This window comes from Peromyscus maniculatus, chromosome 20 (assembly GCF_049852395.1).
Source record: "Peromyscus maniculatus bairdii isolate BWxNUB_F1_BW_parent chromosome 20, HU_Pman_BW_mat_3.1, whole genome shotgun sequence".
NCBI classification, from domain to species: domain Eukaryota; kingdom Metazoa; phylum Chordata; class Mammalia; order Rodentia; family Cricetidae; genus Peromyscus; species Peromyscus maniculatus.
In genome coordinates this window covers 70,188,427-70,210,472 of record NC_134871.1, presented here as the reverse complement: position 1 = coordinate 70,210,472, position 22,046 = coordinate 70,188,427, and the positions used below count along the sequence as shown (strand labels likewise).

Sequence of the window (22,046 nt, the reverse complement as noted above, 5' to 3'; positions counted from 1 at the left end):
CCACAGCAATGATATTATGTCCTGATACTACTGTCCATTTGTGGGACTTTTCCATAATACAAAACAGAGATTCTGTACTTAGGAAATCATTGCTTTATATTCCTTTCTTCTCCATCTTGAGATAAGGTCTAATCTTCTGTCTCTATAAATTTGTATATTCTAAAAAAGGAAATAAATATGCGTATGTATACATACGAGCATACACACAGATACTGCAGAGCGTGATGGACGGAGACACCAGATGTCAACCTTTGGCTTACACATGCACACACATGAACATACATGTGCACACACAGATTAGGGAGGTCTTTCCTGTGTCCCTTCTAAAATACCCTCGTCTCTGACGACAGCTTTCGCTGCTCTCCCCTCGGCGTGGCTATTTTCCGTTGTCAATTTGACCACCTGGAATTAACTAAAACCCCAAAATGAGGGCAGACCAGTGACAGGGTTTTGTTTTGCTTAATTTGAATAGGGATCTCCGCTTCTAACCTGGATCTTGAGGTGGGAAGACACACGCCTTTAATCTGGGCCACACCTTCTGCCAGAAGCCTATAGAAGGACATGGAAGAAAGAAGCTTTGCTCTCTGCCTGCTTGCCCTCCTTGCTGGGGCACATCCATTCCTTCACTGGCAGTAGAGTCTACGTTCTTTGGGATTCCAGCACATACTGAAGACCAGCAGAGGCATCCAGCCTCATGGACTGAGCAACTACTGGATTCTTGGACTTTGTGTTCATAGGCAGCCATTGTTGGACTACGCCTGTAAGTCATTTCAACAAATCTCTTTTCTGTATATAGTTCTGTTACTCTAGAGAACCCCGACTAATACACCCACCTTTAAAATTATTGTACGTGTGTGTGTGTGTGTGTGTGTGTGTGTGTAGGTCAGGACGAGTGAGAGTCAATTCTCTCCTAGCACATGGGTTCTGGGGATCCAACTCAAGTTATCAGGTTTGTTGAGAAGAACCTTTACCTGATGAACCATTTAACTGGCCCTGGTTTATTTGTTTGTTTTTTGAGATAGAGGCTCCAACGTGCAGCCTGGCTGGGCTGGGACTCCCTGTGTAGACCTCGAATTTGCAGAGACCCGCCTGCCTCAGCCTCCTGAGCGCTAGAATTAAAGGCTGTGACGTCTTTCTAAACTAACCCTTTTCAGCATTAAGTGCCTCGTCACTTAGAATCTTTGCCCAGCCTCCTTGAGAAGACTCCTCCTCTACCTCCAGGGGTCAGCTTGTGTCCCAGGTACCCCTAGCAACTGGTTTTGGTTTGGGATTTGACTTGTGATCCAAGGGAGGCGGCGGCAGACATAGTCCTCTCAGGCCTGGGGCTGGAGCTGTGACGTACTCCTTACCATCTGTCCTGAAGAGGCAGCCTGTGGCTGGCGCCCTCCCCTTCCTCCACTTGGGGAAGCTGCCTGAGAATGAAACCCTGCTGGTTCTGAAGCAGAGAGGAAGGGCCACCAGTCAGGCAGGTGGAGAGTGGCTTTGGACCTGTCTGGGCCCTAGAGAAGCCCTGCTCTGAGCTCACTGTGCTCTCCAGTTTCCCAATCCGGTGAGTGACTCAGTTCCTTCCCAGCACAACCAGTACAAACCGGGTTTCTACCGAGGACAATCAAATCAGAGATAAGCAGGAAGGCTGTGGAGGCAGGAGAAGCCAGCTCCAGAGGGAGAGCCTCGTAGCAGGCTTTTTTTGATCACCAGCCCCCAACCAAATCATGACACTGAGACTTACGATTAATTATGAATGCTTAGCCTTAGCTTAGGCTTCTTTCTGGCTGCCTTTTTTAACTTAAATGAACCCATTTCTATTAATCTATGTGCTGCCCCGAGGCTCACTTACCTCATCTACCTATCTACTTGCGGTCTATCCTGCTTTCCTGCTTCCTCGTGTCTGGCTGGCTGCCTCCAGCTTGCTGGCTCCTCTTTTCTTCCATTCAGCTTTTTTTTTTTTTTTTTTTTTTTTTTTTTTTTTTTTTTTTTTTTAGCTGAGGATCGAACTCAGGGCCTTGCACTTGCTAGGCGAGTGCTCTACCACTGAGCTAAATCCCCAACCCTAGCCATTCAGCTTTTTATTAGACCAATCAGGCGCCTTAGGCAGGCAAGGTGAAACAGATGCACGTCTTCACAGATGTTCTACTCCACAACAGAATCCACCTTTAAAACCCAGTCTCAGGCCTTATGTATTCTGTTATGTGATTTACAGACACTGGTCCTTCCTCGTTTACTTGACATCTACAGCGTCCCATAATCTTATCTACACGGAACTTGATTTTAATAAGGTTATGGATGACAGGGTGTGGGTCCTGGGGTTTTTGCTTGTTTGTTTTCAGGCAGATTCTCTTATAGCCCATGGCTCAAACTCACTCTGTAGCTGAGGATGACCTTGAACTCCTGGTATTCCTGCTTCTACCTCCCAAGTGCTGGGATAGAGCCAGGTTTTTTTTTGTTGTTGTTGTTTTTGTTTTTTCGAGACAGGGTTTCTCTGTGTAGCTTTGCACCTTTCCTGGATCTCGCTTTGTAGACCAGGCTGGGCTCGAACTCACAGAGATCTGCCTGCCTCTGCCTCCCGAGTGCTGGGATTAAAGGCGTGTGCCACCTATATTGTTTTTTTGTTTTTGAGAGAGAGAGAGAGAGAGAGAGAGAGAGAGAGAGAGAGAGAGAGAGAGAGCGCAAGCCTAGAACTCATTATGTAGCTCAGGTTAACCTTGACCTTAGGATCCTTCTGCTTCAGCCTCCCAAGTCTTGGGATTACAAGTGTGCAGAATCACACCAAGCACATATATTTTTTATTCATTAAACTGAAGTTTATAGAAGCCAAGCATTTTAAGATGGGCAGTAATGGTGTACACCTCCAAGAGGATCTCTGTGAGTTCAAGACCAGCCTGGTCTACAGAACAAGTTCCAAGACAGCTAGAGCTGTTACATAGAGAAACCCTGTCTCAGAAAACAAAAACAAAACAACAACAGCAGAAATCAAGCACTTTATTCAACATCATACAGCTAATAAATGACAAAGCAAGAACTCTAATCTGCTTCTCTTGATTCTGAGTCTGAGGCCTGAGGCCAGGGGTGAGTGCACATGCCTATGATCCAAAGGCTGAGGCAGGAGGATCTAGAGTTCAAGACCAACCTGTGCTGAACAGTGAGACTACACCTCAAAAATCAGCACAGCACCACACAGCACTGCACTGCACCATACAACACTACCCTGAACCACACAACACTGTACTACACTGCACCAAGCACAGTACCACACAGCACCGCACTGCACTGCACTGCACCACACAACACTGCACTGCACCACAAACACTTCACTGCACCACACTGCACCACACAGCACTGCACTGCACAGCACCACACTGCACCATACAGCACCACACTGCATCATACAGCACCACACTGCACCATACAGCACCGCATTGCATCATACAGTACCACACTGCACCATACAGCACAACACTGCACCATACAGCACCACACTGCACCATACAGCACAACACTGCACCATACAGCACCACACTGCACCATACAGCACAACACTGCACCATACAGCACCATACAGCACCACACCAAGAGCACCACATTGCACCACAACACTGCACCACACAGTACAAGCACTACACTGAACCATACAACACTGCACTGTACCAACCAAGCACTACACCGAACCATACAACACTGCACTGCACTGCACCAACCAAGCACAGTACCACACTGCACTGCACAGCACCACACAACACTGCACCACACCACACTGCACTGCACCGCACTGCAGCACACAGCACTGCACAGCCTATGGTGTCTTCATCGTCCGGGTTTGTCAGGTGTCCATTTTCCCTCTTAGTAGAAGAGTGCATCACTGCAGGCAGGATCTTGCTATGCTTAGGGCAGCTTCCCGGGGGTGGCTGAAAACAGGCGGTACCTTCAGACTGTTCTCAGATCGGCTTTCCCTCAGCAAAGAGCACGTAAGTCGTTGCTCAGAACGATGCCTCGCCTACTGCATGTGTATTATCATGATGTCCCCACCTTTCTGACGGATCCTCGAAATAAGAAAGTATTTTTAATTTACTTGGTTTATGTACACCCATAGTGAGCATAAGCCTCTACAGAACAAACCTTCCTTAGTACTTGAACATTTTCTGACATCGTCTTCTTTTTTTTTTTTTTTTTTAAAGATTTTTTATTTATTATGTATACATTGTTCTGTCTGTACGTATCCCCACAGGCCAGAAGAGGGCACCAGATCTCATTACAGATGGTTGTGAGCCACCATGTGGTTGCTGGGAATCAAACTCTGGACCTTTGGAAGAGCAAGCAGTGCTCTTAACCTCTGAGCCATCTCTCCAGCCCCCGACATCGTCTTTTTATGTGGTGTGTATTTAGTTAGTTAGTTACAGGGTCAGACTGTTCTCCAAGTTGTCATCCTCCTGCCTCACATTCCAAAGTATTACAATTACATTGTATTTTCTACTTTACTCTGTTTCTCTTTTTTGTTTGTTTTGTTTTTTGGTAGTTGCAGAAAACCTGCTCAGAGCTTTTTGAATGCTAGGCAAGCTGTCTGTCAGTGAGCTGTACCCTAGGACTCATACAATTGATACCACAACAAAATAATGCATTGATGCATTCCTGGGCCCTGGAGATGGCTCAGCAGGTCAGGGTACCTGCTATACAAGTCTGAGGACCTGCGTTTGATCCCTGGATCCCATGGTAGAAGGAGAGAACTGACTCCCAGGAGTTCTCCCGTGACCTACATACTGTGACCTACACACATGTGCTGTGGCAATATGCATCTACATTCACATGCACATAATAAATGCATAATTTTTAAGGAGTAAAATAACTAATAAAATAAATTTTTTTATTTTAGTCCAAGCTAAAATTTGATGTCATAACTATTGAGTACAATTGATATGTTAAGCATATTGTGAGGTACAATGGATAGCATGTAATGTACAGTAACAATTTATTTTATTTTATTGTTTTGAGACAGGGTCTCTCTGTGTAGCCCTGGCTGTTCTGGAACTTGCTATCTAAACTAGGCTGGCTTTGAACTCACAGAGATCCACCTGCTTCTGCTGCCCAAGTTCTGTACAATAATAATCTTCATGATACTCACAGTATAGTAGGGAAAAAACAGAGACAGCAGCAGGGGCTCAGCCTGAGGAGAGCCAGATGTGTTTAGAAAACAGGAAGTGTGGAGCTCAGCTTGACCGAAGATTTGCATGGTGGACATGGGAGAGAAGGCTGGTGCTCTGTGGTGGGGATCTGGAGATGGCGTGGTGGGGATCTGGAGAAGGCGTGGTGGGGGATCTGGAGGTGGCGTGGTGGGGATCTGGAGATGGCGTGGTGGGGGATCTGGAGATGACGTGGTGGGGATCTGGACATGGTGTGGTGGGGATCTGGAGGTGGCATGGTGGGGGATCTGGAGGTGGCGTGGTGGGGATCTGGACATGGTGTGGTGGGGATCTGGAGAAGGCGTGGTGGGGATCTGGAGGTGGCGTGGTGGGGATCTGGAGGTGGCGTGGTGGGGATCTGGAGATGGCGTGGTGGGGGATCTGGAGATGACGTGGTGGGGATCTGGACATGGTGTGGTGGGGATCTGGAGGTGGCGTGGTGGGGGATCTGGAGGTGGCGTGGTGGGGATCTGGACATGGTGTGGTGGGGATCTGGAGAAGGCGTGGTGGGGATCTGGAGGTGGCGTGGTGGGGATCTGGAGGTGGCGTGGTGGGGGATCTGGAGATGGCATGGTGGTGCATGCCCATAATTCTGGCACTTAGGAGTCTGAGGCAGGAGGATTGCAAATTTGAAGGCAGCCTGAACTGAATAGTGAGAACTTGTCAAAAAAAAAATGTAACACGCCCACCCCCACCCCAATGCACACACATTTTCAGGAAACAGGCATTCACTGTGAGCTCACATCTCTTCCTTCTCTCTGTAAGCGATTTGGGAACCACTAAACCTTTCTAAATGGGTAAGGGAGATAAGCTGATCAAAGAGACATTTCAGTCATTAAGAGCAGTGTCCTGGTTCGCTTTTGTCCACTTGACACAAGTTAGAGTTATCTGGGAAGAGAAATCTCAGTTGACAAAACGCCTCCATCAGATTGCCTGTAGGCCAGTCTGTAAGGCATTTTCTGGATTAATGATTGATGGGGAAGGGCCACTGAACAAGCCGGGAGGAACAAGTCAGTAAATAGCACTTCTCTGTATCAGCTCCTGCTTCAAGTTCCTGCCCTGACTTCCCTTGGTGCTAGAGTGTGACCTGAGAGTTATAAGCTGAAATAAACCCTTTCCTCCCCAAGTTTGTTTGGGCGTGGTGTTCATCACAGCCATAGAAACTCTAAGGGAAGAAGGGAACGATGGGAATGGAGAAGAAAACTGGTCTCGTTAGGACAGAGTATTAGTGGCTGGCATTATTTGATATGAAGGAGGAAGAGGACCCTGTGAGAACTTACAGGCTTGACACTTAGAGACAGGAGACCGGGGAAATGCTAAGAACCGGCTGGTGTGTGCGCAGCGGATCACCTGGGATGTGTCAGTGTGGACGGAAGCTGGAGATCTGGGAAGAAAAGGATTGCGCATGGGCTATTGCTTCTCCTGAGAGAAGCCGCAGTGTGGCATTCTGGAGCCATCACCGCAGAGGTGAAGGAGAGCTGTGGTTAGGAAGGGAGCCTCAGCATCTTCCCCAAGGATGCAGTGGTATGCAGAGCAGAGGGCTGGTGTGGAGAGAGGAGTGCTGAGCATTGCAGTTGATCCATGGCTGGTGTTGGGGGCAGGCAGGACACAGTACCGTGTTCTAGGACAGCTTTCTGCAGGTGCTGGGGTCATGGAAGGATGCTCTGCGGTAGGAGTGTCTAAGAGACATGATACCCAAGAGTAAGGACTTATCCCAGTGAACCCTGGCCAGAGCATAGAAACCACACTGGAGTATCTGAAAACTAAAACCATCCCCATGAGGTATCCACTCCCTACAGATGGAGAAACGAAGCAAACTAGCCACGGTGCATAAGCATGCCACTCTAGACTAGCACTTGGGAGGTGAAGGTTGGAGGATCACGAGTTCAAGGTCAGCCTCATCTATGTCAGGAGTTCAAGACCAACCTTGGCTACATGAGAACCTATCTCATAGAAAGCAAAGAAACACATGTAAGAAACAGACTGACTTGGAATTCAGCTCAGTCTTACCTTAAGATGTTCTTTCTACAGCTTCATCCTTTGCCTGGAAGGTCTCTAGGGCTGGTGTAGACACTGTGGAAATCAGAAGAGGACTATGAGTCAAGCCTAAAGAATGCCTCCATGTGAGGAGCAGAGGAGAAGCAGCAAAGAAATAGGAAGGGGGGGGCAGCCAGAGGCACAGGATGGTTGGTGGCATCCAGGGGTGCAGCCAGAGGCACAGGATGGTGGCAGTCAGAAGCACAGCTAGAAGAGGAACACTTAGGCATCTTGGATGCACATATGGCAAAAGTCGGGGTTCTGCTGTAGATGGACTCAACGATCTCATTTCAAAGAGGGATTTCCAGAATGTCACAAAGGGTGGAGAAGCAGATGAAGAGTGAGTGCAGGTCACTGTTCCAGCTAGCGCTGATCTTGAGTCACTGGAAGAAGTCATAGGGAGCCAACCCCAAGACCGTGCCCGCAGGAAGCTTATTAGGAAGAAAACTCGGGATTGGTAATGAGGGAATGGAAGGAAGCAAGACTGGTCAGGAGCAGTTGAACTGTGTAGGACCATTCCCACTGGAGGCAGGCTGTGAGGAATGGGTTGGGACCAGACACCCGGAGGCCATCTGCCAGCAGCACTGGAACAGTAAGTCCGTCACAGCCATGTGCGGGCACACAGCTTCAGTCCCAGCACTCAGGAGGCAGAGGTCAGGAGGTGGATCTCCGTGAGCTGGGGGCCAGCCTGGTCTATAAAGTGAGTTTCTACACAATGATTTCCAGACTGAGATCAAAGGTGTGTGACGACTCATGTAGCTCAATCTTCTCCACTGAAAGCTCAACTTATTGGGAGAAAAAGCACAAAAACAATAATCAGTGATGCCCTGAGCTTCTATTACCACTTAATGTGTGTGTAGCTTTCCCCCTGTGCTGGGAGCCTAGGTTCTCAGGAAATGTTTATAAAATGAGTTAATTTGTTAGGCAGAACGAGAAGTGCTTAGAAGTCCTGCATGGCTTGGTCCTGGGAACCTGACAGGTGCCACAAGGGACTAAAGAGCAGACACACAGACACAGCTGGATTGAGTGGGCAGCTCTGACACACCACCAGCTGTGCAGCAGCCCAGAACCTCAGCTTGATGATTACCTAAGCAGAGGAGGAAAGGCCAGGTTAGCTGGCTAGGTGGGAGGTTTCTGCAGGGGAGCAGTCTCTGTGAGCCTCCAGCTTTCTGTCTGTTCAGTCAACATTCCCACAGGGACCCGAGGGAGCTTTGCCACCTCCCGTGGGTCTGAGGCCTTGGGGTCCTTGTCAATGCTACACCTTCACTCTCGCTGTACGTTCACCCCGGGCTCCCCATGCTCAGGTAGCAAATGGAATTTAAGAGTCATTAATGTGGCCAGCCCGGCGGCCGCCGAGAGAACTCAGAGGACAATCCCAGAGCTGCTTTTGTTGGTTTGTTCTGTTTTGAAACAGGGTTTCTCTGTGTAGCCCTGGCTGTCCTGGGTCTCACTCTGTAGACCAGGCTGGTTGGTCTCCAACTCACAGAGATCCACCGGCCTCTGCCTCCCAAGTACTGGGATTAAAGGCGTGCGCCGCCGCCGCCGCCGCCGCCGCCGCCGCCGCCGCCGCCGCCGCCGCCGCCGCCGCCGCCGCCGCCGCCGCCGCCGCCGCCGCCGCCGCCGCCGCCACCACCACCTGACTTAAGAGCTGATTTTTTTTGGGGGGGGGGGCGTTTCTCTGTGTAGTTTTGGTGCCTGTTCTGAATCTCGCTCTGTAGACCAGGTTGACCTCAAACTCACAGAGATCCGCCTTGCTCTGCCTTCCAAGTACTGGGATTAAAGGCATGGGCTGCCGCCACCACCACCCAGCTTAGGTTGCTTTTTAAATGTATATATTACTATTGTATTGGGGTGTATGGTGTGCATGTGTGGAGGTCAGAGACAATACTGGGGAGTTTGTTCTCGGTTTCTGCCTTTATATGAGTTCCTAGGCTCAAACTCAGGTCATCCAGCTTTCACTGCAAACACTTCCTGCTGAGCTATTATCTCTTTGGCCCCATGGGTATTTTGAGGAACCCTGAAGAATTTTCCAGGTAAAGGTCAAAGGCAGCTGGGCAGTGGTGGCACACGCCTTTAATCCCAGCACTCGGGAGGCAGAGGCAGGTGGATCTCTGTGAGTTTGAGGCCAACCTGGGCTACAAAGTGAGTTCCAGGGAAGGCGCAAAGCTACACAAGAGAAACCCTGTCTCAGGGAAAAAAATGGTCAATGGCTATAGTTGCTAATTTTAGAAAGTCATAGAGAAAATAAAAGCATGAAAAAACAAAAACAAAACAAAACAAAAAACCACTTGGAGTGTGTAGATGGAAAACTTAGAAAGGACCCCTTAAATAAAAGGTACATGCAATAAGGTTCACACTGGGCTGGAGAGACTGCTCTTCCAGAGGACCCAGGCTAGTTTCCAGCGCCCACAGTGAGCAATTCCAGGGAGTTAGGCGTCCTCTGCAGGCACTGTCCAGACTCATGCACACACAGACACACGTGTATACACATAATAGAATTCTTTAGGGATTTTTACACATTATACACATGATTAAAATAAAGCCTTTTTTTTTTCTTTTTTAAATCCATATTAAGAGCTGGGCATGGCCAGGGTGGTGGTGGTGGTGGTGGTGGTGGCGGCGGCGGCGGCGGCGGCGGCGGGCGGCATAGTAGCGGTGGCGGTTTTGGTGACAGCACAAGCCTTTAATCCCAGCTCTCAAGAGGCAGAGGCAGAGGCAGGCAGATCTCTGTGATCTCAAGACCAGCCTGGTCTACAGAGCAGGTTCCAGGACAGCCAGGGCTACACAGAAACCCTGACTCTTGTGGGATGGGGGAGCCCTATTAACAAATGCTGCCCATAGCTACTGCCATCTATGCAGAAAAGTGTTCTCACTGTTGTCACGTGACCCACTTGGTGATGTCTTTGAGCTAGATGTCAATGGAAGAGAGTGGAGAGTACACAAGACGGAGCCGGCACTGAGTGCGGGCTGCCAGATCTACAGGAGTTATGTTTGCAGTCTAGCTTTGCTGGCTAACCATGTGTCTTTTAGGCACATTACTTAACCCTCGTAAATTACTGATTAATCTTCCAACTGAAGATAATAGTTCCTGCCTCACGATTTTGTGAGGATTGATGGGTGTTTGTCAAGTGTGAAACAGTGTATATAGAAAAGAGTTCAGTTAGTATGTTGGAAGAAAAGCCTGAAGATTGTTCCGTAAAACCCATTACTGCTTTCTTGACTTTTCTGTTTTGGTTGCTTGTTTTTTTCCAAGACAGAAAGGTTTCTCTGTGTAGCCCTGGCTGTGCTCTGTAGACCAGGCTAGCTCAAATTCAGAGATCTATCCATCTCTACCTTTTCTGGGATTAAAGGCGCACATCACCATGACTGGCATGATTTTTTATTATTTATTTCCATGACTGGCATGATTATTTATTTATTTATTTATTTATTTCCATGACTGGCATGATTATTTATTTATTTATTTATGTGTGTAAATCGATGGGACCCAGAGCCCCACACACGGTGGGGAGCATTCTACCATTCAGCCATGTCCTTGGGCCGGCGTCTCCTTTCAGAAATCATAAATTCAAATCTTTTCTCTGCCAAATTTTATTTCATGGATGGGTACTTTTTATGAGGTACCATTTATGAGGAGGACAACTTGTCCCGGGCTTAATCTGCAGAGGCAACTGTGCCTTGGGGGACGGTCTGATAGCAAGTAGGATTGGGAGCAGATCGCATCTTAAGGTAGGCTGAGCGAGCCCAGCACCGGGGCTTTCATCCGGGTGCTGCTCAGAAAATCCCTGGTTCCTAGCATTGCCATGCTTCACCGTGCAGCCTTGCTTGGCAATTTGAGCCAACTGCGTTTCTTTCCATTTATTCTTAGATAGTCTCAGTTGTTTCCAGGAGGCAAATTTCCCCCATGCCTCAAGCTCCCCTCCTTCCACACCGAGAAATTCCTGCCCTAGATTTCTGTTTTGCTGCCTCAGGCCTCTTTTCTTTTCCATCGGGTACTAAGTTCTGATCTGCCTCACTTTGTTGTCTGCCTCCTGATCACTGATTGACCAGCTCATGCCCTCGGCTCCTTCAGATCTGGAGAATAGACCAGGCGGCATTTCCACCTATAACTTTGAGACGCCTCATAATTGCATCAGTATTGCACGTACTACGTGGAAAATACATGCGAACTGTCAGGCTTTGGGTTAATTGGTTTTACCTCCCGTCTCAGAGGGGCAGAGTCCTAGTCCCCGAACCAGCTTGACTCCCAGGGGAGGGAGTGGCGGCCAGAGGAAAGCAGTTCCCTCCACCCACCCATTTCAGCCACCAGCGCCCATTGCCTCTAGGTCCTGCCCTTCGGAATGGCTCAGAAATGAAATCTCAGAAGAAAACTTGAACTCAATTAATATTATTAATAACTAGGAGTGGCAGAAATACAGCGCTTCCCTTTCATGGCCGGTCAAAGATGAAATTTGATTATGCTTCGGAGGGTGCGGTTTGAAGTTTTTCCTCAGTCTGGACCTACCTCAAGTCTCGTTTCTAACCAAGGGAGGCGCACTAGTCCGCATATATAGAGGCTGCGAGGCTCCAGGATTAGCCAAACCAGTTCTGCACCATGGGGAAGAGGCAGCCGAGTGCAGCAGCACCTGCTCCCAACTGTGAGCTAAGTGAGTGGGCAGCCAGTGGCGGGGACGCGGGCCAGCCGAGCACACCTGGAAGCTGACACAAACAGCCCCGACCCTTTTCTTTTCCTAGAGGCAACCGAGGGTCCCAGAGGAGAGGTGCTGGGCTAGAGGGCGATGGTCCAGAACTAACCTGTGCGTTTTCTCTTCTTTCAGGAGACCACTCTGTGGAAAGCAGCAGCCCTTGCCAGGGTGTGGAAGTCTGGCTTTTCCCTTTTGTCCCGAGTTTGCTTTGGTTGTCATCATATGTTTGTTTGTTTGTTTGTTTTGTGGGTTTGTGCTTTCTTCCTATCTCCGTTCTTACATTTCTCACCGCAGTTTCTACATGAAGGAAACAGCGCTGTCGTCTCTACTGCTGTAGCCAGTAGGGGAAATCGGGAGGGGAAAAAAAAAAGGTTTTGGTAGCTCTTAGAACTTGGGGGGAAGTTGGGGGACTTGTCAGGCCATGTATTACAGAGAAGGAGGCTGGGGTGTGAGGCCGGGGATGGAGCGGGACTGCTTTGGGGCAGGCAGGACAGGGTGTGGGGAGAAGACACAGCTAGGTGGGATGGAGAAAAGCTCCCTGAGAGGCTTGGAAGGAGAACCACTGATGCGGCCGAACTGGCTCCGCTGGTCCAGGTGCCGCGGTTCCTCCCAGACGTGGGGTGTTCTTGGCCCGAGCAGCCAGAAGAAAAGGGACTGCCGTGGTGCCTTATTACCGGTTGTAGCTGTATCTCGAGGTCATCATCTCTTAGGAGGAAACAGGCTTGTAGTGACCTAAAAAAAGATGGCGGGAACTATGACAAAAATTTAAAGGTCCCTAGCATTCCCGGGCTGGGGAGTCGCCTACCTGAGGAACGCGGTAGGTTTGCACTGCAGGGCTGGAGCCGGGCCACGCCTCCGGCTCGACCCCGCCCCCACAGGCTCCGCCTCCCCAGCGGACCCCGCCCCCAGATCCAGCATGGGTGGGCGGAGCCTCCGCGCCCAGTCCGCCCGCCACGCAGCCCGGCCGCTGCGGGAGTCCAGCCAATCAGGAAGTGGGGCTCCCGCCCTGCCAGCCAATCGCGGGAGGGCAGGAGGTTGACCCGCTAGGTGCTGGCTTCTGGGATATGGAGGCACCGGCGCGGCGTGTCAGGCGGTGGGCGAGCCGGTAAGCCGAGGTGCTGGCGGGGTCGGGGGTCACAGCGTTCCGCTGTGTGCGAGCGAGCGGGCGGGCGGGCGGGAGCCCCGGACCCCGGGGAGACACGGAGGGCTCCGGCGCCGGCACCGGCGCTGGCGGTCACGGGCCTCGGCCTTGCCCCGCGACCTGGGACGCCGGACCACCGCCCCTCCCCGGGGCCGGCCCGACCGGACGCGCCCCGCGTCGGGGGTGCGCAGACCGGGCGCGCCCCGCGGAGGGGGAGCCCTGGGGTCCGCCTGCCCGCGCGCGGCCTCCCGCAGCTCAGCGCCCTGTCAGCCCCGCGGCCGCCGCCGCCGGCGGGGCTGCGCTGTCGGCCCGAGGGCCTCGGGCCGCCGGGTTGAGTGCAGCCGGGGTCCTCGCGCCTTCCGGGCCTCTTTCGGGGACGCCTTGCACGCGATGGGTGCGCCCCTTCCCAGCGGCTTCCTAGCCCCGGTACTTTTCAAAGCTCACTTTATGTGACACCGCTCCTTTGGGTTCTTTGTCCGGGTCGGGTCCCTGGTGCAGGACTTCGTGGGTACATCGGACTATTTGGAAGGGCGTCCTCAGGACAGAAGCTGGCTTTCCTCTGTGTGCTATGGAGACACTCCGTTGTCCTTTGCTTTATCGCGATGCGATTTAAGGCATCAAGAGCAAACATATGGAGGGAGAGCTGGCCAGGGCCCAGGGGCTTCTGGGAGCTTCTGTGTGAGCCGTGGGGGAGCCACGGGAGGCTGGCCGTCCGCCGGGGCATCTCCATCACTTCTTGGCTGTGTTAATGTTCCGTTCAGGCTGCTTGGGCGTTCTTGTGCTCCGCACACTTAGGGTGGGGTGGATGGCGGGATCTTCCAGGTGGTTGGTGTTAAATTAGTTAATACACGAAAATCACTTAGGCCGGTCCCCTGCCACCAGGTGCTTTTATTACTGCCCGCTCGCACCTGCTGTTACCCAAGGCTTTGACCTTCTCAGGCGTCTTTGCTCGGAATCCTTCAGGCTGTTGCCAAAGATCCCCCAGGCCAGTGCTTTCCAGCCATATTATTAGTCTGAAAGCGCAGTAATTACAGGCGAAGACAGGCGCTGTGCAGAGGGCTGCTTCTTAATCCTCGTCTTTTCTCTCTGAGACTAGATCTTGCTATATGTGTCTAACTGCTCTGGAACTTGATATGTTGACCAGGTCGGCCTCCAGCCATCCTTCTGCCTCTGTGCTGAGATCAGTCACAAGCATTTACCACTCAGGCCTGGCTTCTGCTTAGTTTATTAAATGAGGTTGGAAAATAACGTTTTAGGCTAGTTTCTGCAGTAGCTGTGTTAGTAAATATAACCTTGATTTCGCCAGTGTTTTTTGCTACAATCTTCATTCTCAGCCTTGCTTGGATTAAGAGTTTATTTTGGACAAGCACCTAAAAGGCGGTGACTGCAGCACACAGGCTCTCTCGTGTTTCCGGAAGGCCTGTGGGACTCAGAAGGGGAATTCCTGAGCATCCTGGCTGCACCTGTTGTGAAGGAACAGGGAAGCTGGATGTGACTCCGAGATTCCGCTCTGTTACTGGGCAGAGCTGGTGGGCAGCTTTGGTTCAGTAGTCACTCAGTGAAAATTGTATTCACAAAGTAGGATGTTTTTTTCTGTTTGACTTTGCAGCCCAGAGCCTGGTTCGGTGCCGCCTTGTCAGTCAGAGGCTATCGTTTTCTGCTATGCCAGTACATCTTTGTATGAGCCTTAAATCCCTCTTAATTCCTGTTGGTGTGGTTGGGAGACCCCAGGAGTTCAAAAGAAGTCTTTCTCAGTCGCTTAGCAACATTGTTGGGAGCCCATCACTAAATAAGGAACTATTTATGGAAAAGCACAGTTTACAAAGCATGCCCCACTGGGCAGTGGTGGCACACACCTTTAATCCCAGTACTCGGGAGGCAGAGGCAGGCGGATCTCTGAGTTCAAGGCCAGCCTGGTCTACAGAGTGAGATCCAGGAAAGGCACAAAGCTACACAGAGAAACCCTGTCTTGAAAAACCAAAAAAAAAAAACAGTTCAATACTTCTTTAGGTTGTCATGTGTTCAAATTCATATGTAATGAGAGGAGAAGGCTACAAGTTAATTATTAAAAATTTATCAGGTTCCAAAGAGCAGAAGGAAGCGTCCAAGGCTGAGGAATCTCTTACATGTTTGTCTGACTTGACACATGATTTTTCTTCTAAGAACAGGAGGTCAGTGTTGAAGGTGATGCCGTTAGGGTAAATGGGCTAGATGTGCTCTAACAAAACAAAAAAAATCTTTCAGATTTCCTGGAGGAAAACTATATAAGTATATAAGTAAGTGGGGAAAAAAAAAAAAAAGACTTGGACAAAGTATTTTTGGGTAATGGCCGGTAGATGATATGCTTTTGATAGATTTCTTCCTTTTTCTTCCCTAAGAGAGGGCCTTTGAAGTTGTTCACAGGATGAAGGTGTCAGGCCAGGTGACCAGATTGTCCCCCCACCACGGGAAGCACTGTTGTAAAGCTGTGGTTAGAAGGAAGTTTACAGGAAGCTTACCCTGTCAGAGTTGGAAGAACAAAGGCCAAGGTAGAGGAGGGCAGAGTAAACCGTGGTCTAGTCAGCAATCCGGAAGGTGAACTCTGCGAGCAGAGAAAAGGAATAGTTCTCATGAGCATGTGCCCGGCCTGCCCACCCCCACGAGCGTGTGCCCGGCCTGCCCACCCCCCACGAGCGTGTGCCCGGCCTGCCCACCCCCCACGAGCGTGTGCCCGGCCTTCCCACCCCCCACGAGCGTGTGCCCGGCCTGCCCACCCCCCGTGAGCGTGTGCCCGGCCTGCCCTACCACTGTCCTTTCTTTTTTTCTTTAAAGATTTGTTGTATTATTTTTAATTATTTGTGCGCACGCATACATCCCGCCATGTGACTGTGCCTGTGTCTGTAGGGGTGTGTGCACGTGAGAGGTGTCAGATCTCCAGGAGTCGGAGTTACAGACAGTGTGAGCCATCTGACGTAGGTGCTAGGAATTGTGCTCAGTTTTTCTGGAAGAGCAGTGAGTGCTCTTAACCCTCAAGCCATCTCTTCAGCCTCAGGCCCTTGTTTCTTAGTCATGGTTGACAAATAATACTTTTGTCTAACAGATCAGCACTTGACAGCTGGGCCACATTTTCCCTGTTCTTATCTTCGCTGACACCCAAGCAGGCTTCATTATCAGCTGTGTTCCACTCCCCAGATCTTTCTCTGCTCTCCTCTCCTCCCTCCTCTCCATCCCTCCCTTGTGTGTGTGTGTGTGTGAGTGAGTGTGTGTGTGTGTGTGTGTGTGTTTCCAGACAGGATCTGGCTGTCTTAGACGGCTTGGAACTCTTAGCTTCTTCCTTTAGCATTTTGAAAGCTGGAGTTACAAGCAGGCGTCAGTCACGTGCTGGGGCGTCTTGCCTTTGCTGGTTTGAGGCAGAGTCTTTCTATGTAGTCCTGCCTGTCTCAGCACTCGCTATGTCAGTCACACTGACCTGGAACTCACCCAGCCTGCCTCTACCTCCCTGAGTGCTGGGATTAAAGACTGCGTGAGGCTGCCCCCTCCCACCCCCTTCCCTCCACCCTTACCCCAGTAGGTTTTTCTGTAAATCTCAAAGAGAACTGAAAAGTCAAACTCAGGTGAGAGGCGGCATGCTGGGTGTTGAGTTGTGATTGTAGTTCTTGGGCAAGACAAGTAGGAGGAGAGATAGATTACTGTGGCATTCGAAGTTAGCAAAGTACTATCTCAGCTAGTGTCTCAATGGCCATTGTGTCAGAGAGAAAGCCGGCCCTGATTCAGGTATAGTGACTTTGTGTAATAGGAGCACTGTTTATACTTTATGAGTGGGGCGTGTTGTGTGGAATTAAAGGCATTATGTGGAACCCAGGTCCATAGGGTGGATTATAGTTTTAAGGTCATTTTTTTGTTTGTTTATTTGTTTATTTTTTCAAGACAGGGTTTCTTTGTGTAGCCCTGGCTGGCCTTGAACTCACAGAGATCCACCTGCTTCTGCCTCCTGAATGCTGAGACTAAAGGCGTGCGCCATGCGCCGCCCGCCACCACCTCCTGGCAAGATTTGGAATCTTTATGTTCTCATTTGTTGCTCCTACTCACCTTTCTGAGATAGAATTTTACTAAGCAGCTTCAGGTTGACCTTGAACTTGTGACTCACCTGCCTCAGCCTCCGAATGCTGTGGTTACAGGCCGTTGTTCTGAGTGTTTGAAAGGGAGGCATTTTGATCAGCGCCAGGCTGTTTGATCTTCAGAGCCCTCAAGGTAGAACTAGAACTGACCTCCACAGGTGCACACTGCCATCACACACACACATAAGTAAATGTACAAGAAGGTCTTTAAACACTTGTGTGCCATTTCTGGATTTGTATTACTTCATATTTTGTACGTTGTGACTTGGGAGGTGGGGAGATTTAGACTGTATACAAACAACCCCCCTTCTCTCCCCAGTATGGGGGGTAGATGATAAACTTTCTTCTATACCTTAAAATTAATGAGATGGCTATGAATACCTTTACCTCCTTTTAGGGACAAATACAAGAAACCACTGTTTTAATTTAAACTCAAGCCTTTTTTCAACACAAGGAAAAAATGGTTTGTTAGAGTTGTACATATATTTAGTATTTCATACTTTATTTTGTTTATTTTTTTAGTGATTGATTTTTAAGTGAATTGGTGTTTTTCCTGCATGTATGTCTGTGTGATGGTGTTGGATCCCCTGGACTTGGAGTTACAGACAGTTGTGAGCTGCTATCTGGGTTCTAGGAACTGAACCTGGGTTCTCTGGAAGAGCAGCAGTATTGATCTATCTCTCCAGTCCTTTTATTTTAAGCTAGGATATTACTATGTGGCCCTAGCTGAGCTGGAACTTGCTGTGTCGATCAGGTGGCCTTAAACCTGGTTGTCCTCCTGCCTCTGCCTCCTGAATGCTGAATGCTCCTGACCGTGTGTGATTTTTAAGGTAATCGAAGTTTCTTATTAAAGAAGCAGAAGAATTGTAAGGAGAATACCAGGGAGTAGATGTTCTCACCTCCTCAGAAGACAAACCAGTGCTAAGCAGTGGGTGCTGAGGGGTACTTGCTAGAATCAGGAAATGGCTCTCTGGAAAGGAGGGGAATCAGCGTGTCACCGTGTCACCGTCTGAACCACTGTGTGGACACTGAGGCAGAGGAGGAGTAAGTTGAGCTTTAGGCTGTCTGTCGTGCCTGCCCGGGAGACAGCACAGAGCGATTACCCACTCAGACTTCTGTCGGATTGTTTGACAGAATGTCCCCAGTGAGCGGGACTGAAAGGCTCTGATAGACTACAGAAGCTTTACGTTTGAGAAAATTAATGGGGCCTGGCGCTGTATGTCGCTGGGGCACCTGGGTTGGAGCCTCGCTGCTACCTACAACAATACAGTACCTGGTGAGCAGGTTTTGTTGCCAAACCAGATGGAAGTGAGCTCAGCACTCACCTCCATCTGACCTGCCTCTCCCTCCTTTCTGCTCTTCTGGTCTGCAATTTGCTGTGTAGCTGAGGCTGGTTTTGAACTCATGATTTTCCTGCCTCCACTTTCCAAGTACTAGGACTATAGGTGTGAACCACCAAACCTGGCCCCTAACTGCCTTTTCTTTCTTTCCCTAAATTCTCTTCTTAAACATTTTTTATCTATTTATTTATCTATCTATCTATCTATCTATCTATCTCTGTGAGAGAGAGAGAGAGAGAGAGAGAGAGAGAGAGAGAGAGAGAGAGAGAGACAGAAAAGAGGAGAGAGGGAGAGGGAGAGGAGAGAGAGAGAGAGAGAGAGAGAGAGAGAGAGAGAGAGAGAGAGAGAAGGAGAGTGTGGAAACTTGCAGCAGTCAGTTCCATTTTTCCACTGTCTGCCATGTGGCTCCTAGGATGGCATTCAGGTGGCCTTGGGGCACGCACCTTCACCAGCTGAGCCACCCCACCAGCCCTCAACGGCTGCCTTTTCTTTCCTTTTTTTCTTTTTGAGACAAAGTTTCTCTGTGCAACCCTTGCTGTCCTGGAACTCATTCTGTAGACCAGGCTGGCTTTGAACTCAGGGACCAACCGGCCTCTGCCTCAGTGCTGGGATTAAAGGCGTGCGCCACCACCACCGCCTGGCTAACATATTTTATTAGTTCTTTAATGTGCCTTGTTTTTTTTTGCCTTTATGTATGAGGATGTTGGTTCCCCTGGAAATGGAGTTACAGAGAGTTATGAGTTACCATGTGGGAGCTGGGAATTGAACCCAGGTCCTTTGGAAGAACAGATGGTCTATTAACCACTGAAGCCATCTCTCCAGCCCCTGCCTGTGTTCTAAGGCTGCGTCTTCCCCTTGATGCAGTGAGATGACTGACGGTGTGTGTGTGTGTGTGTGTGTGTGTGTGTGTGTGTGTGTGTGTGTGTGTGTAATGGTCCTGGAGGGCAAAGCCGCTGTTCCTCTCCTCGTGCACCAAGTGCCCCTCCCTCTCCGCCCTAGTGCATCCTGCAGGCATGTGAACCGTGGAGCTTGTGATGGAAGACTGTACTGTCGAATCTCTTCTCTTCAGCAGAGTGTGCCTAAGACTAAAGAGCAGGTGCCTGTGTTTTGTTGGCTTTCTGTCTTAGAATGCTGCTAGTAACGTCAGAACTTTAACCCTGCTGAGTTGGGAAGCTGAGGTGTAATCAGTGTCTCAGTTCCAGGTCAACCCCGCTTCAGTGTAAAACCCTGTGTGTGTGTGGTTGGCACATTGAGTGTGGGGAGGTCAGAGGACAGCCTGTAGGGGTGGAGAGTTGATCTTTCCCCATGTGGATTCTGGGGGATTGAACTCAGGTCATCAGGCTTGGCAGCAGGAACCTTTACCCACTGAGCTGTCTCGATGGCCTACTTTCTTTTTTTTTTTTCTTTCTGGTTTTTTTTTTTTTTTTTTTTTTTTTTTTTTTTTTTTTTTTTTTTTGGTGTTTTCGAGACAGGGTTTCTCTGTGTAGCTTTGCGCCTGTCCTGGAACTCACTTGGTAGCCCAGGCTGGCCTCGAACTCACAGAGATCACCTGGCTCTGCCTCCCGAGTGCTGGGATTAAAGGCATGCGCCACCACTGTCAGGCTTACTTTCCTTTTTAAACATAACTTTTTTCCGGAGCTGAGGACCGAACCCAGGGCCTTACGCTGGCTAGGCAAGCGCTCTACCACTGAGCTAAGTCCCCGACCCTTAAATATAACTTTTAAAAACCTGCTTTGGATATCAAAAATCTCTTTCAAGTATATTCCATGCACTGAATATTCTTAAACAGGATATCAGCCCTCATTACGGAAGCAATCTGATTTAGTCAGTCTGGGTGACAGTTCTCGGAACTGAACAGAGAATACGGAAGGACTCCTTATAACACGTGACTCAAAGCTCACTGAGGCACTGTGTGAAGTTTGCTGGTTCCTCGTGGTCCAAGTTCCTTTTCTTGTGAGAGCTCATTGCCTGGTGTGACTTGTAGTTTCTTATTTCTTTCTTGTGGGTAGGATAACGGTGTCTTGCCTTATTCACAGACAAAGTTAAAGGTCACCGAGCCACACTGATCGGAGCCCAGGGCAGTGCTCAGATGCGTGAGTGCCCGCAGACGGTGGAGGAGGCTGGATTGATGGGTGCTAATGGGTCTGTGGGCTGACCAGAGAGACAGGGCTAGTTGTCTGTTGCAGGAAAGTGCTGGACCCTGCTGACTGTTGAGGGAAAGACGGTGCTTCTTAAATTAACCGGTGATGGTGTGTTTATACCCAGAAGGCAGGTGAACCCCGGAGCCCCCTTTTGGGTCTAGATGACGGAATTCATAAGGTAGACTATGTTGGTTCATAAAGAATATCCAAGAACTAAGGTGGAGGGCTGTTCAGGTAGGAGGGGTTACTGGATAAGAGGAGACAGGTGCTTCAGCAAGGAAGGAGACTCCACCCCTTCAGCAGGGCCAGCACTTTGGGGGTTTGTGGGAGGAGGTAGGTGTCAGCGGTAACTTCCTCTCGCTGTATATTTGGAGTCTACTGAGATAACAATTACATAGAACGTAGATCCAAAGTTGGAAAGTTCAGCTTTTGAGGGCTGTGAGTTGCCTCTTGGAAAGTAAAGGCACCTGTTGCCAAGCCTAAAGACCCGAGTTCATCCAGGGTCCCACATAGTGGAAGAAGGGAGCCAACTCCTGGGAGTTATGTGGCACCCATGCCCAACCCCAGAAAAAAATAAAATAAATGTTTAAAAAAAAAGTTCAGTCTTTGTAGTGCAGCCAAGCCGCCAGTGTGCTGTGGATAGACTACCGTGTCAGCTCGGTAATGCTCCCCAGTCCCCAGCTGCACCTCGAAATGCCACCGGTACCCAGAGAAGCACTGCTTCCCGGGTGGGGCCCAGCCTTGCTGGTGCCTCAGCATTCCCGCAGTCCACAAGGCAGGCTACTGCCGTGACTAGCTTCTCCCAGTTTTCAGAGCAAGACTGGAACTTCCTTTAGTTTTCCTTCTGGGGAATAGTGGCCCTCCACTTGACAGGCCCCTTCCATGCCCTTCCACAAAACTGAGTCATGAGTTTAATTTGTTGGATAGGCCAGAGAGTTCTAGATTCCTTTCCTTTATTTTCTGTTCATTTTTGTGGTTATAAAGATGATGATCTTGATTTCCCTATCCTTCCCCCGTCTTCCAAATTTTGTTACTATAAACCTTTCTGTTCTTTAAAAAAATGTGAATTTTGCCGGGCGGTGGTGGCGCACGCCTTTAATCCCAGCACTCGGGAGGCAGAGGCAGGCGGATCTCTGTGAGTTCGAGGCCAGCCTGGTCTCCAAAGCGAGTTCCAGGAAAGGCGCAAAGCTACACAGAGAAACCCTGTCTCGAAAAACCAAAAAAAAAAAAAAAAAAAAAAAAAAAAAAAAAAAAAAAAAAATGTGAATTTTGAAGGAGATTATTCTGGTGTTAGATATTTGGCTTAATAGTGAGGTATTTTGGGCTAATTTGGGCTAATATTGGGTTGATATTGAGGCAAAGATTTGTTGATTGGCAGCCTGTTAGTGCATATGAAAACAGATTTGATGGGAGCTGGGTGTGGTGGTGCACATC

At 49.6% G+C, this 22,046-nt stretch overlaps 1 protein-coding gene and 1 long non-coding RNA gene across 5 annotated transcripts in view; one reads left to right on the top strand and one right to left on the bottom strand.

Moving 5' to 3' along the window:
• Positions 1-6,540: 6,540 nt before the first annotated feature.
• LOC121824529 (uncharacterized) lies at positions 6,541-14,171 on the bottom strand. Its single transcript, XR_013046587.1, has 4 exons — positions 13,479-14,171; positions 12,003-12,625; positions 7,182-7,244; positions 6,541-6,850 (listed from the first exon to the last, which is right to left on the bottom strand). It is a non-coding gene; the product is annotated as an uncharacterized LOC121824529 (long non-coding RNA).
• Slc11a2 (solute carrier family 11 member 2) overlaps positions 11,663-22,046 on the top strand; it is a 34,798-nt gene continuing 24,414 nt past the window's right edge. Inside the window, exon 1 of one of the 4 annotated variants that reach the window (XM_076556844.1) lies at positions 11,663-11,854. In XM_076556844.1, coding sequence (XP_076412959.1) covers positions 11,803-11,854 — 52 coding nt within the window. In that variant the 5' untranslated portion in view covers positions 11,663-11,802. Of the gene's footprint in view, positions 11,855-12,037; positions 12,062-12,846; positions 12,999-13,414; positions 13,461-22,046 lie in introns of those variants that run through there. The other 3 variants (XM_076556843.1, XM_006981913.4, XM_076556845.1) reach the window with 3 other exon arrangements.